The 12,760-nt window shown below is 48.4% G+C and overlaps 1 protein-coding gene and 1 long non-coding RNA gene across 16 annotated transcripts in view; one reads left to right on the top strand and one right to left on the bottom strand.

Annotated features, from left to right (window-relative positions):
• The window catches only part of LOC135245461 (uncharacterized), a 277,471-nt gene that overhangs the window by 82,209 nt on the left and 182,502 nt on the right, over positions 1–12,760 (top strand). The gene's annotated exons all lie outside the window — the stretch shown is intronic.
• magi2a (membrane associated guanylate kinase, WW and PDZ domain containing 2a) overlaps positions 1,684–12,760 on the bottom strand; it is a 156,796-nt gene continuing 145,719 nt past the window's right edge. For 6 of the 14 annotated variants that reach the window (XM_064319159.1, XM_064319162.1, XM_064319163.1 and 3 more), the window contains 2 exons: positions 11,694–11,832; positions 1,684–5,498 (listed from right to left, as the gene is read on the bottom strand). In XM_064319159.1, coding sequence (XP_064175229.1) covers positions 4,879–5,498; positions 11,694–11,832 — 759 coding nt within the window. In that variant the 3' untranslated portion in view covers positions 1,684–4,878. Of the gene's footprint in view, positions 5,499–9,772; positions 9,862–11,693; positions 11,833–12,760 lie in introns of all 14 variants that reach the window. The other 8 variants (XM_064319167.1, XM_064319172.1, XM_064319169.1 and 5 more) reach the window with 3 other exon arrangements.

Below are 12,760 nucleotides of genomic sequence, written 5' to 3'. Positions count from 1 at the left end.
TAAATACATTAGAGCCAACGGAGTCAGTTTGCACAAATAACCCAAATACGTGATAGCTGTCAGAGGTGGACAATGTGGTCCACTTTAATCCAGCACATATTTTCTTTTTCTTTTTTCCCTTGTATCTTCTTTTGTGTGACCTCATCACCAAAGCTCTGCACTTTAAAAACTCCCTAACATGGCCTGGAGTGGAAAGGGAGGGATTTATATGACTGTATGTCTCTTCGCAGGTCCTCAGTTGTGTAGGCGTGTCATCCACATACATCTTATTAGCTTGCATGTAATAACACAAAGGCACTATCGGGTTTTTCAACAAGGGGGTTATAGAACGGTACACTTTAACATGGCTTGTATAAAGTACGGTTGTAAAAGGTGGTCTTAATGGATTAATTATTTTCTTTCTTAAGTGGGACTAATGGAAGGTTTTCCCACTTAAATGTCACTATGAGCGAGCTATGCAGTAAATTCCCCACGCAGGCTTCCAGCTCAAAATCTGTCAGCACTGCCGGACTATTATACTCTTTAACGGGATAGAGGAGTCCAAATCCCGGAGAGGGGAGATTGCTGTTTCGAGAAACAGCTTGGATTTTAAAATTCCAGGAGCGTCGGCAGAATTTCAAACCAGGGAAATAAATTCAGCGTTTCTCCAAAACAGAGGCCATCATAAAACTTCTTCCACAGCCATTATCATTAGAAAAGCATGAAATGAGTCTTTTCAAATAGATTTGTTGAAGAAGGGTGTGGGGGGGTACACAGTTTTCATTTGGGCTGTTTGGCTGTTGTTTTCAATTCCATGCGCCTTAACCATTACTTGTAGCAAAACCGGTCCAAATCTGAGTCATTTTAAATTACTGGCAGTTATAATAGCCGTCTAAAATCGAAATTGCTGCCGAACTGGTCCAAATGAATTTGGCAATATCTATGCAAACAGTAGACAGATTTTTTTTTTAATTTAAAAAAATGTCAGGGACACTTTTTTACTTCAGGTTTGTTCCTGCAACAAAAGAGAGAGAAAGAGATGGGAGAGAGAGAGAGAGAGAGAGAGAGAGAGAGGCAAGATCTGAGACTAATTGTTGAAGATGTGGACACCTAATCACTGAAACTTAGATTATGCATGTGAAATGCAAAGGTCAAAGTAACTTAAAACAACGTTTTCAATATTTAAAACAAGCACTAATTCTTTTTAAAAAAACGTTGAATACATGTTTCTTTTTCAATTAAAATGAGCTTTTTCGACGCCTGGCAGTGGGCACAAGGGGTCGCTCTTGAAACAGGCCGATAATTCACTGATCCAGAAGGACGTCAACTGCATGCCGTCAGCGAGAGGAGGTTCTGGAGATCATAAATCCCCGCACTGACGTGTCCTCAGCGAGTCGGTTCAAACTCCGAGGCACGAAAAGGGCATTTCATCGCATGGAAATTTAAACCACAACCTTCACAAATAAGAATTAAGGCTCATCCAACGAGTGCTAGTTTCTTAACCAGATAAAATATTACGCTTAGCTCGAGATTTCTCCATTTTGAAAAACCATTCCAGACCATGAAGTCACTCTCTTGTATACTACCTAAAAAAACACTTTGTGAACCATTGCCTTTCATTTGTAATCTTTTTCGATTTAAGTCTCTCAAGTCTTTGCTACCTTCCAATTCAGAGCCCAGAAATGAATTAAAGACAACATGTCGTAAATTAGTAATATTGTACACTGCATCAATGTTTTATTTAACAGTATTTTTTTTTTTAGAATATCATACAGTAAACAAGATTTCTGCAAAAGTTAATATATCCATTGTGTTGCATTTCATAAAAATAGTTGCTCACTTAAAGTCTTTGTGACTATCAATAATACATGTAATTGTATTTATAGACACACCTGTACAAGGTAAATACACAGCTAACACAGTCATATCGAACTGAATGGGGCTCATGAACGTGCCGTCTTTCACAGATTCACTATATATTTATTTCATATAAAATTACTTGGAGCTGGCCGGAAACAGTTCCAGTGGCCAGCGGAGAACTGTGCAATGCAGAACAGAAAAGGCGGTGATCTCCCGCCTCTTCTGCAAGGAAGGGATGAGAGGGATGGGGGGTCACACACGTGCATATTCGGGTGAAGCATGGTTCATAGCTTGGATGGGGGGATTTAAGCGCGTCGAGCCGCACGGCGTTCCCTAGTAGCGGGCCACAGAAAAAAAAACCGTTCTACCACTTGTTCACCGCAGCACACTGGTTACTGCTGGCTTTCAATGATCCGCACCGAGTCAGATGTTGTGCTCCAGCATCGTCTCGGCGTCCCCGTTTACAGTACAGGGATTTCTAAAACGTATTAGCTACGTAGGCAAACGGTCAAGGTCAGGTTTCGCGTTGTCGGGTCTTTGCGCTCTTGATACGAAAATCGCTGCTCGGAATCTGGATACGGGTATAGTAAGATATTGGGAACCTGACACGTGGTTTAAGACTACGCAGTTAAAGTGCAGCGTCGTAAATGCAGCAGTCCACATAGCAACAGACACACTGGAGACTAGAGAGTGCAAATGGAGAAGCACCTTGTGAACGTTCAAAAGACATCGAATTTTTTTAAGGATAGGCCCGAACTAATAAAGCACAGTGAACCGGTGTATAGCACAAGCCACGTTCGTGCTTTTCATTTATTTGCCACTCAAATTAATAAATATTTGCCAGTGGTTTCGTTTAATGTTTTTGTTAACTGAGTCAACGTTTGTAGCCTTGGCTAAAAAATAAATAACATTGTCAATCCAGTTAGATAACTAGTTTGTACACAGTAACATTAGCCAACTGTTACTGAACGTGAAATAAAACCCAAAGAATACAAATTTCCTGGTTGTTACAGTGAGTAAACATGTTTGTGAAGCATGGTGCCACACCATTTTGCCAGTTGTGGTTAGTGTCTCCAGCGTAGTCACACTCGTGGCGCACAGAAAATGACGCATTTTACGCAGAGTGCTATAAATGTTGTTCGCCGTGGGCCAGATCAACAAATCAGATGCGGCCGATCGCGGAAGCCGCTTTGTTTTCGCATTAAATCAAGGTTTTGGTAATAACCTGCGAGATGACGATGTAATGTTGAAATGAAGGAACATTTAATACTCATGCACCTACACGATTGCGCTTAGTAGTCGCACAAAGGCTGTCAAAACATATATAAATTGCATTCACCCCCGCTGCAGAATTTCCTTCACACACTGTCAAGACTAATTAGCTGGTTTTGCCGTGAGTGACAAACTAATGCTGATTTTTTGTCAGCAAATTTACATTCTCCTTCCCACTTTTTTTTTTGACTTATCGCACCTGGTCATTGGTTGTGAACACACTCCATAAAGAGTACCTACTGCGCACGCCTTCTCTCCGCGGTGTGGCGATTCCATCCCTCGTCCGTAGAGGGGATTGTCGGACACTTACCTTGCACTTCAAACCGTGCTCATTTCACCAGCTGTTACTATAGATACCGTGTCCTCGGCTCAGAAAATTCAAGGACCATTCAAAATTCCAGATATGACGTCAATTCGTCCATCCACCACCCTGCTACAGAGACACGGCAAATGCACGCGGAATAAGCCAAGTAAACAAGCTCCCTCCCCAAAAAATGACCTTCAAACCAATAAGAGAACGGGATAATTTTTTTTGGCGCATTCTCAGGTATCAAAGAGGTGACTGATACAGACCGGACACAACACAGACGTACGTACGTAACAAGTGGCCATAAACGAACGTGTCGTGGCGCACCGGGTAAAAACTAAAGCGTTCGCCGTCGCAACAAAAGTACCTCCTCAGAAGTTTCAACAAACCGAGCTATTAGCAGCCTGCGAATGATTGCATGTCAGTTTTCAGCCTGCCGTCGAAATTCAAACTCCATCGCGGAGCTCGCTCCGCACCCGTAAGGCACTCTTGCCCCAAACGTATCCCACGATCCCCTCCTCCGTTCTACCCACCGGAGACTGAATGCGACACAGTGGCCGGGTTGGAAAAGTACAAAACGAAGGAGACCGGGATCCCCTGCAACGCGTAAAAAAAAAACCTTCGGCATTCAAGGTCAAGTAAATATGCATCATTTGGAGTAAAACAAATCCACATCGACCTGAATTTCAATCACAGTTGAGACACAATGGGAAGATGAATCCTTTGCTATACAACTCATCTAGTTTGTATAATGTCTCAGGGTTACCTTCAGCCCACCTAAATATATTTTGAGATGATTGTATTTACATATTCTTCACATATTTATATGTATATATCTCTATCATCATATGTATCGTTATTTTAGACATCTTCCACGTCAGTGCTATCTCTGTACAGTTATTTAAGGCAGAGTTCAATGATGAAAAATCCTCTCAGTGGATCTTTTCTTTCCAAATCCCGGGGGAACAAAAGATACTTTCAAGCAAACCCCTTCGATAATCTCTTTCTTGATAAAATATATTACCACTATGTAAAAATCCTCCTTGCCATCCAGTCTTGGTCGTGAAACGAGTTGGCGCATTGGTTCCGCAGGGTGATTGGCTGTCACAGCAGTCCACAGTGAGTGGGGAGGGGCTTATCAGGAGTTCCCAAAAATAAAAACCGAAAAGAAAATGGCGTTTTCAGACGCGGCCGACGAAGAGCTCCGTCCGTCGCGCTACACCGTCTTTCCTTTCCTTTTTTTTCTCTTCTTTTAAAAAGCGAGTGAATGTTTCCAGTTTTAAGGTAGCGGGTGTGATATCGTAAAATGACTCCGAAAACAAAATATATATATATATATATAAAAAAAAAAAGATTTTCCCCCTAAAAGTTGATGAAGTAAGCGCTCCAGTTTGCATCTGACGGTGGCGGGTGGTGGCGGTGGTGGTGGTGGTGGGGAGCGGTGGCGCCGGCTGACGAGGTTACCTGCTCACGGTGGAGGACCCTGATCGCAGCGTGCCGGGCAGCCTATCGGAGCCGGGGATTTTCCACGGCCCGGGGGAGACCGTGGCCTTCCTGTCCGGAGCCCCGCCTCCCCCGCCGGGGGGGGCGTGGTTCGGGTGAGCCTTCCCCCGGCCCTCCGGGGGGGCGTCGCCGTTGCTTTGGGCTCCGCCCCCGTTGGCGCTCCGCGAGAGCTTGCCGCCTTTGCCGGGGCGCGGTTCCCTTCTCTCCCCGGCGGCGGCGCCGTTGCGGTGTCCCGCGGTGGACTGGGCGGGGTCGGGCTCCCTGGGCTTCTGCCGCCGCGCCCCTGGGCTCTCCGGAAGCCCCTCCCCCTTGGCGGCGCCGCCGCCGCCGCCGCCGCTGTTGCCGCGGTGTTGGCGGGTGGACCTGCCACCCTCGCCGCGTTTGCTCCGCCTGCTCCTCCCTGGCTCCGCCCCTCTGTCTCGCCCCACCACTGGGGGGAGTGGTTGGGTGGGGTCAGGGGGCGGGGCCAGGTGAGATGAAGGCGATGGGGTGGTCAGAAGAGTGTCAAGGGGCGGGGCTATTTCCGACAGGCTTGGGGAGGCTGAAGGGCGAGCATCCCAGGGGGTGGAGCCGTCTACTGAGAAAGAGGCGGGGAAAAAAATCAACCAATCAGTAATCAAGAAATCAGTCAAGCTTCCTCGTTTCCAGTGCCCAAACAATCAGCTAGCCTGGATTCAATCAACATTTGGAAACTATCAAATCCAATTTTACAGCTTTATTTTAGCTTTGCCACCATGATAATTAGAACAGTTAAAAAAACTTCAGTCATTTCAGGTGTTCAACCTGTTACAGACAGACCTTTCATGTAAATAACCCATTTTTGATAAAAATTGACTAAATGTAAGGTGTTAACAAGCAGTTAAATGAAGTGTCAGCCATTTTTGTTTACATGAACGCACCAACCTGTGTTTGTAAAGAAAACTGACGCTTGATTTCTGGATCAAAGTTAAGGGCAAATGTTCACCGAATCCAGCGCACTGTTGATAATTATGTTTCCGCAAGCAAGGGTGTTGGACTCAGCTGACCCGGAAGCGAAGCAAAACACACTGGGCTTTGGGGTCACGGCGTGCGGACGCACTGCGGCGCTAAATCGGACTGTCAGAGCCCAAACCGACCGAACCCTGCGGCGGAGCGAAGGACTGGGGTCGCAGGGAGCTTCGAATTCAGCGTCCGGAAGCCTTCTTTTTTTTAGTTCACCCGGACGCGCTAGCGGGCAGGTCTGCGGCCAGCCGTGCCGGGTCCTAGCCGGGGTCCTTCGAGTCCTTTAGTAAAGTGCATCAATCTCTTACTCGTGTTTTTCGCGAGGAGACACGTTTCCCACCTGTCGCATCCTCGTACCCATCATCCTCGGCGGCGGTCAGCGAGGCGACACCTGTGGCAAGCGAGCTAATCTCAGCTGTCACCTTGCGTACGGCAGCTCCTTGTCTCCGGGGGGGGGATACATCGCCCCGGTAACGCGCCGGGCAACGGCACGCGCAGTAACGGCCGGCGGAAGACTCCGTTCACAGAATCGCTTTCGTTTTCGCTCTCGATCGGGATCTGTTTTCAACACCGCGCACCGCCGTATGTTGTCCGAAAGCGGGCCCGGAGAACGACATTTTATAAAGTTTTCCGATTCAATTCCCTGTATTTCCAACTCACGAACCATGCTAGCTTTTCTCCCCTTCGCTTCTAGGCTATTATCTGATAATCAGTTCTGCTGTGAGTCACAAAATCTAAGAGACACCACTGCATCCCCCCTCCTCCCCCCCCCCGGCCCCCCGATTGATTATTTTAAAGAGCGTGCAAGTGGTCCCGCTGTTTTTCGGGGGCGGCTTCTCCGCCAAACATCCAAAGCTGCGTGATACCAATCAGGCGCTTCACTCTCGAACCTCAAGCTAAGTAGCTGAGCCCGCGTGTGTTACAGCGGCAGCTCGCTCTGGGAAAAATCACACGGGTTTTTTCAGGACCGCAGGGCCCGCCCCAATGCGTAACGCCCGTCGGGTTTTGCGAACGGCGCCCCCCGCTGCAAACTCTGCTGCCGCGGCCCGCAAGCCAGGCTAGCTGGCACAGACCGCGGTCGGATACAGACCCTTTAGCGAGCAGGCCGCAGTCGCCCCCACCGGCCAGCAGGGGTCGCTAGAGAGCGAAGAGACGGGGATCCCGGCCGACTAAACTGTTCCGCCCATTACATGCCGTCTCGCTGTGTATTCCGCCACCCCCCCCCCCCGTAGTTGGCGTTGGTGCAGTCCGGATTCGGTCCCGGACCGTGGGACCCAGAGTCAATCACTAGAACAGCACCTTAACAGGGTGAGCCACCCAGCAGCCCAGTGTGTTTCCAGCTACAGCTCCAGGAAAAGTGCATTAAGGAAGCGCAGTGCAGAACTGTATTTCAATTCCAGTCTGGTCACCAATGTCAGCTGAATCACGAAAACAGCGCACAGTCCCCCCCCCCCCCCGTCCCGCCCCTTTGTAAGTTCATCTGTGAACGCCTCACCCGAATGAAGCATTCAGCAAACATCCAATTTGAAAATGCGTACACGGAAACACAATTCTCACGGTACAGGACCCCGTTTCACAAAGCACGATTGCAGAGTTAGCTGGATAACTGCGCCGAGTAAAACCCGGAGCCCTCCCCAAGTCTGGAACACGGACTGAAGTAAAAAGAGCCGTTCCGGGTTTTATCCAGTTATCCAGCTCACTCAGTAATAAAGCAACACTCCCCAGGTGCACACAGCTTTGTTTTAAAATCCGACTCCGGTATTAAAAATGTAAACAGCCTGCAATTGTGGAGACTGTTCAGAACACACTGGTGCAGGAAGGCCGGTCCTGGTTACTGCGTGACTGCGTCTCCTTCAGTGGCCAACGGCGGATCTTTCAAGAGCAATACATGCAACATTTCCGTCTGCCCATACCGTCTCCTTGCGAGTCCTTTTCAAAGCTCTTCTCATTTAGCCTAGCTTGAGTTTTTCCTTTTTGTTTTCCTAATTTCTTCCGGAAAATTCTTCCATGAAGTGCCCAATGACAGTTGGGGACGAAAGCTTTTGACCGCATAAGCTCAAAGCTGAAAGGCGATTGGTGCACTCCGAGAGAGAAAAGGAGGGAAACACCCCCCTGTAAGCAAATGGCTGTTTCTGATGAGCAGCAGGAGGAGCTCACAAGGGAAAACCAGGTCCCGGAAATCATTCATAAATCTCTGCAGAAAAAGCCAATCAGCAACATGCCAGCCACCTGTGTTTAATGCCCGGGGTTCCCAATAGGACGGCTTACATTTCAGCCTCTCTCTTGACCAATTAAAAGTTATTCAGAACACATGCTTAAATTCTCCAATGTTTTTTCCTTAAATGTTTTGCTTTGATCTATTCCTTTGATTACAAATCCCTTTGTTTCAGCAACCAGATGTCCGCACTTTCAGCAGTTAGGAGCTCACCAATTTTACCTGTCAATCTGCAACTTAATTAAAAAGTTAAACCTCGTCCTGAAGGACACGTTTGCCATGTAGCACATGAAATTAAACGGCCTAATTAAAAACAGTCAGCTGCCTGTTACTATTTGGCAGTGGTGATTGTGGCTGGAGCTACAACCGGTTTGCTAAAAGGGGGGGGGGGCAGGATCGGGTTTCGATGAGCTGGGGGGGTGTGGATGTGGGTTGCGGGAGTCAGTGTGCCCCCCCGCCCCCCCCAAGTCAGTGTGCCCAATCCCAAGATGGCGCACGGTGGTCTGTGACCCAGCTTCGTGAGAGTTCAAGAGGGCGTGATGGACCCCCCCCCCCCCCCCCCCCCCAAGGACCAATCCACCACTCAAACTGCAGCCCGTCTCTGTGTTCAAAGACTGCGCAGGCAGTACGTACACGAGAGGGCGTTAGGAGAGTCCAGAGGTTCACCTCGGCGGTAAATCCGTTTGGTCCCAGTCGCTGCCCTGCTAAAAGGACAGCTCACCCTTGAAATTAATATTGTCTATTAATTACCTCAAGAAGTGTCTTTTGGGCTGAGAAAAAGGCTCTCTACGGTGTCTTCTCACAACTGCGTATCCATTTTAGCTGTTTAGCACGATTCCAATCAAAACAAGATTCATTTAGAGGTATGGATGAGGTTATAACCATTTGCTTTAATTATTTTCGGTGTTTTGAAGTGATTTTTTTTGTCCTTGTCCGTCCATTTTGAAACGAGACCTTGAGGAGCATTTTTTGATTGATTTGGCAGCGTGAGGAACAAACCCAAACCCTCTTAAGAGGCGTGGCCCTTCAAGGAAACCAGTGTGTTCTGACTAGAAAACCACACGACTGCATGCAGGAATAAAACACTGCACACACTATACACTGTACACACACTGTACACACTACACACTGCATGTACTGCACACTGTACACACTGTACACACACTGTACACACTACACACTGCATGTACTGCACACTGTACACACTGAAAACACACACTTTACACACACTGTACACACTACACACTGCATATACTGCACACTGTACACACTCCACACTGCATATACTGCACACTGTACACACTCACACTGCAAACTGCACACTGTACACACTGTACACACTGTACACACTACACACTGCATATACTGCACACTGTACACACTGTACACACTACACACTGCATATACTGCACACTGTACACACCGTAAACACACACTGCACACACGACACACTGTACACACTATACACACTGTACAGTGTACACACTCCACACTGTACACACTACACACACTGATCGCCGCACTGCACAAACTATACACTGCAGACACTGCACACACTACACACTATACACCGCACTGCACACTGTGCATGCCAGCTACGTAGACACACCTCAGCACACCCGGAAGAGCAGGCAGGCATGCAGGTGGCTACAAACCGTGTCTTTAGAGAGGCCCATGAGGAAGAAATACGGAGAGCCATGCTTGTCACTTTGCAAACACATGGAGAAGTTGGAAGGTACCATTCCTAAAGGAGGGGGGGGAAGAGCCTAGACCAATCATTAGGGTTAAACCACGGGCATCCGGACAGACAGTTACGCTACCTGTTAGTCAAGAAGAAGAAGAGTTAGCACAAGCAGAGTAACCTACTGAGGACTACAGGGAAAAAACAGAGCTCTGGAAATGGAATGAGACTATATTAATAGACAGAATTAATGCTAACAGCTAAAAGCAGTGTTTACAATAAGCAGATTAGCAGGTGACACTCGCAGCCCTGACAGTTAACTCTTCGATGAGCGGTGGCTGAGAAGCGTGAGCATTCGCTTCCTCATTTAGAGGAATAAGCAGCACAGTAAAAATCTGCCCCTTTAAAAGCTGAATAGTGTTACCAGAATAATGCTCTGGGGGGGCGTTGATGTGACCCTTTACACGCACCTGCGCGAGTCCGTTACCTGGCACTAGGGAGACACAGTGACGTACACTTCTCTCCGCTGTAGTGCCCTGCCAAAGGTCATGACCTTGGGAGGCTACTTCCGTGACCTCTAGGCTCAAGGTCATCTCAAGGGCACAGTACAAACCCGAGCCCTTGAAACACCCCGATGTGCGGCAGCTAACCAACAGGCTAACAACAATAACACTGAGAACAGCGGCAGTCAGACGTATTACACAGGGGCCCTGTGCTGTAGGGGTAACACCTGCAGATGTGTCGGAAGAAGTTACTAGACACTGAAAAAAAAAAGCTCAGCTGTGAGGAGTGGCACTTTGTATGTGTGTGCGAGTGTGTGTGTGTGTGTGTGTGTGTGTGTGTGAAAAGAGAGAGAGAAAGTGTGTATGTGTAGCAGAGTCTCCGCTAGGACTTTTATTCACCAGCCAAAGAGCCCGGAAGGGTTTCAGTTTGTCTGACAAACGACTGAAGCTCCGGACCTTTCTATTAGCAACGCAGGCAAAACAGGCAGGCTCGTTTAACGACACGTAACAAAATAATCTTTCATTTTTTTTGGGGATTTCTCAAAATTACTAGAAGACAAGAAATGATCATGAAGATGAAACGCGCGGATTCACTTTCGCCGTGCGCAAACGGGACGCGTTAGGGTAGAAAACGGCCGCTCGCATCAGCGGGCCTTCGCCCGCGTGCGCGCAAACCGTTTCTCAACCGGCAGAGCCGCCGCGTTCGCGCATCGTTAGCCGTTCGTCGAATCGTATTTCTCTTCTGGACGAAGGAGAACCGTCTCTCGGCGAATAAAGACGGGGGGGGGGGGGGGGAAAGGAAATTATCTTTGGGCAATAAAAGCAATTTCCCCTTATTCGCCGAGGCAAACGGGCCGATTTGGATAGCGGGCGACGCCTTAATTGGGTTCAGCCTGCGGCGCGTAACAAGTCAATTGAACGACAATTTGCCGGTCACACCGAGCTCGTCCTCAGGCCTCTTCAAGTCAATCGGGTTTTGACAGTTAAAACGGGCCTATTTATAACGGACGAAAAAAAAAACAAAAAAACATTAGGGTAGCTATGGTAGCTAACCGCTAACTGATTTAGCCTGTCCCGCCATGGCTACGCTCCACGGCATGGAAGCGGGTGGGGCTGCTGGCTTGAGGCTGAGCGCTCTTGCGTGGTTCAGCGCGGCCTGTGAATGGCGCTAGCCACCGGAGCCTCCTCCTCTGACGGGCGGTTTCTCTGTGCCGGTTTATCCAACGAAACACTGCGCCTCGTGGTGATTATGTGTACAGTTTATCTGTGTGTGTGTGTGTGTAGGTGCAAATGTACGTTTGTCTATGTGTGTCTGTGTTTTATGTGTATGTACATACATGCACGCGTGCGTGCGCCAATGTGTGCGCGGTAGGGGTTTTGGGGGACACCCACCATATTCGGGGACCTGTCCCGTGCCCCTCTTCAGCAGCAGACGCACCCGGCGGCCCCCGGCCTTGATGAGCTCGATGGCGCGGGCGTGCGTCATGTCCCGCGTGCTCTCGCCGTTGATCTCGATGATCTGGTCCCCCACCTGCAACGGCAGCACATCGCCAGAGGGGGCGCCGCTGAGACGGGTCTCCATAAGACAAACACTCAGAATGGAGGAGGCGTAGGGGCGCTCCAACAGGTGTGACAGAGCTACACTACAGACCAGGGGTGGGGAAGTACGGTCCTGGGGGGAGGGGGGGAGTGCGGTGTGTGTGCAGGTATTTGTTTCTCACAGATTAGATCACAGTACCACGTGTCATATAGTCTTCGGCTGTCGATCATGTGCTTATCAAGAAATGTAGCCAAAATGTCAGACGGCGCAAATGTTAGAAATGACTAAATTAATCAAGGCCAGAAGTTGGCATAAAAAAAAAACCAGAAACGGACAAGGCCCTAGTTGCCCAACTCTGTGCAAACCAATGGAAAAAGAGGCAAGCGCTTCAATAAAAACACATATATGCGCAGACACACATTTCGAATGGGAGTAACTGAAACGCCGCCGGTCTCTGACCCCATAAAGGGGCCTGGCTGACCTGTTAAAATCCCGCCCCCGTTTTTCAGCCGCCGCGTGATCGCCGACGGCAACCCGAAAATGACGGGCCGGACGGCCTTTGAAGTTTCTTATTAACGGAACGGCAGGACCTTTTAAGCCTGAGGGGATATTCGATCAAAATTTTAGCGTCTAAGCCCTGCAGTATGTTTTATTCTCCGCTGTTAAATCATTGAAGCTATTCCTCAGCGGTATGGACGGCAGTGTACCGAGCGGTGGTGTATCAGATAGCTTTAAATTCCTCAGGACAGTAGGGTTTGAGAACAGCATAACTCTTCTTAAACCTCTGGTGCAATTAACACACTAAAATGTGGTTTAGCTAGTTCGACATGTACTGGGTGAGCTGTATACTGTAAAAATCAAACACAATAATAAGTTGTGCTCATTACTTTAAAGATAAAAAGAATTTTAAAACATGAAA

Source organism: Anguilla rostrata, chromosome 19, assembly GCF_018555375.3.
Source record: "Anguilla rostrata isolate EN2019 chromosome 19, ASM1855537v3, whole genome shotgun sequence".
Lineage (NCBI taxonomy): Eukaryota > Metazoa > Chordata > Actinopteri > Anguilliformes > Anguillidae > Anguilla > Anguilla rostrata.
This window is presented reverse-complemented; position numbering and strand designations above follow the sequence as displayed.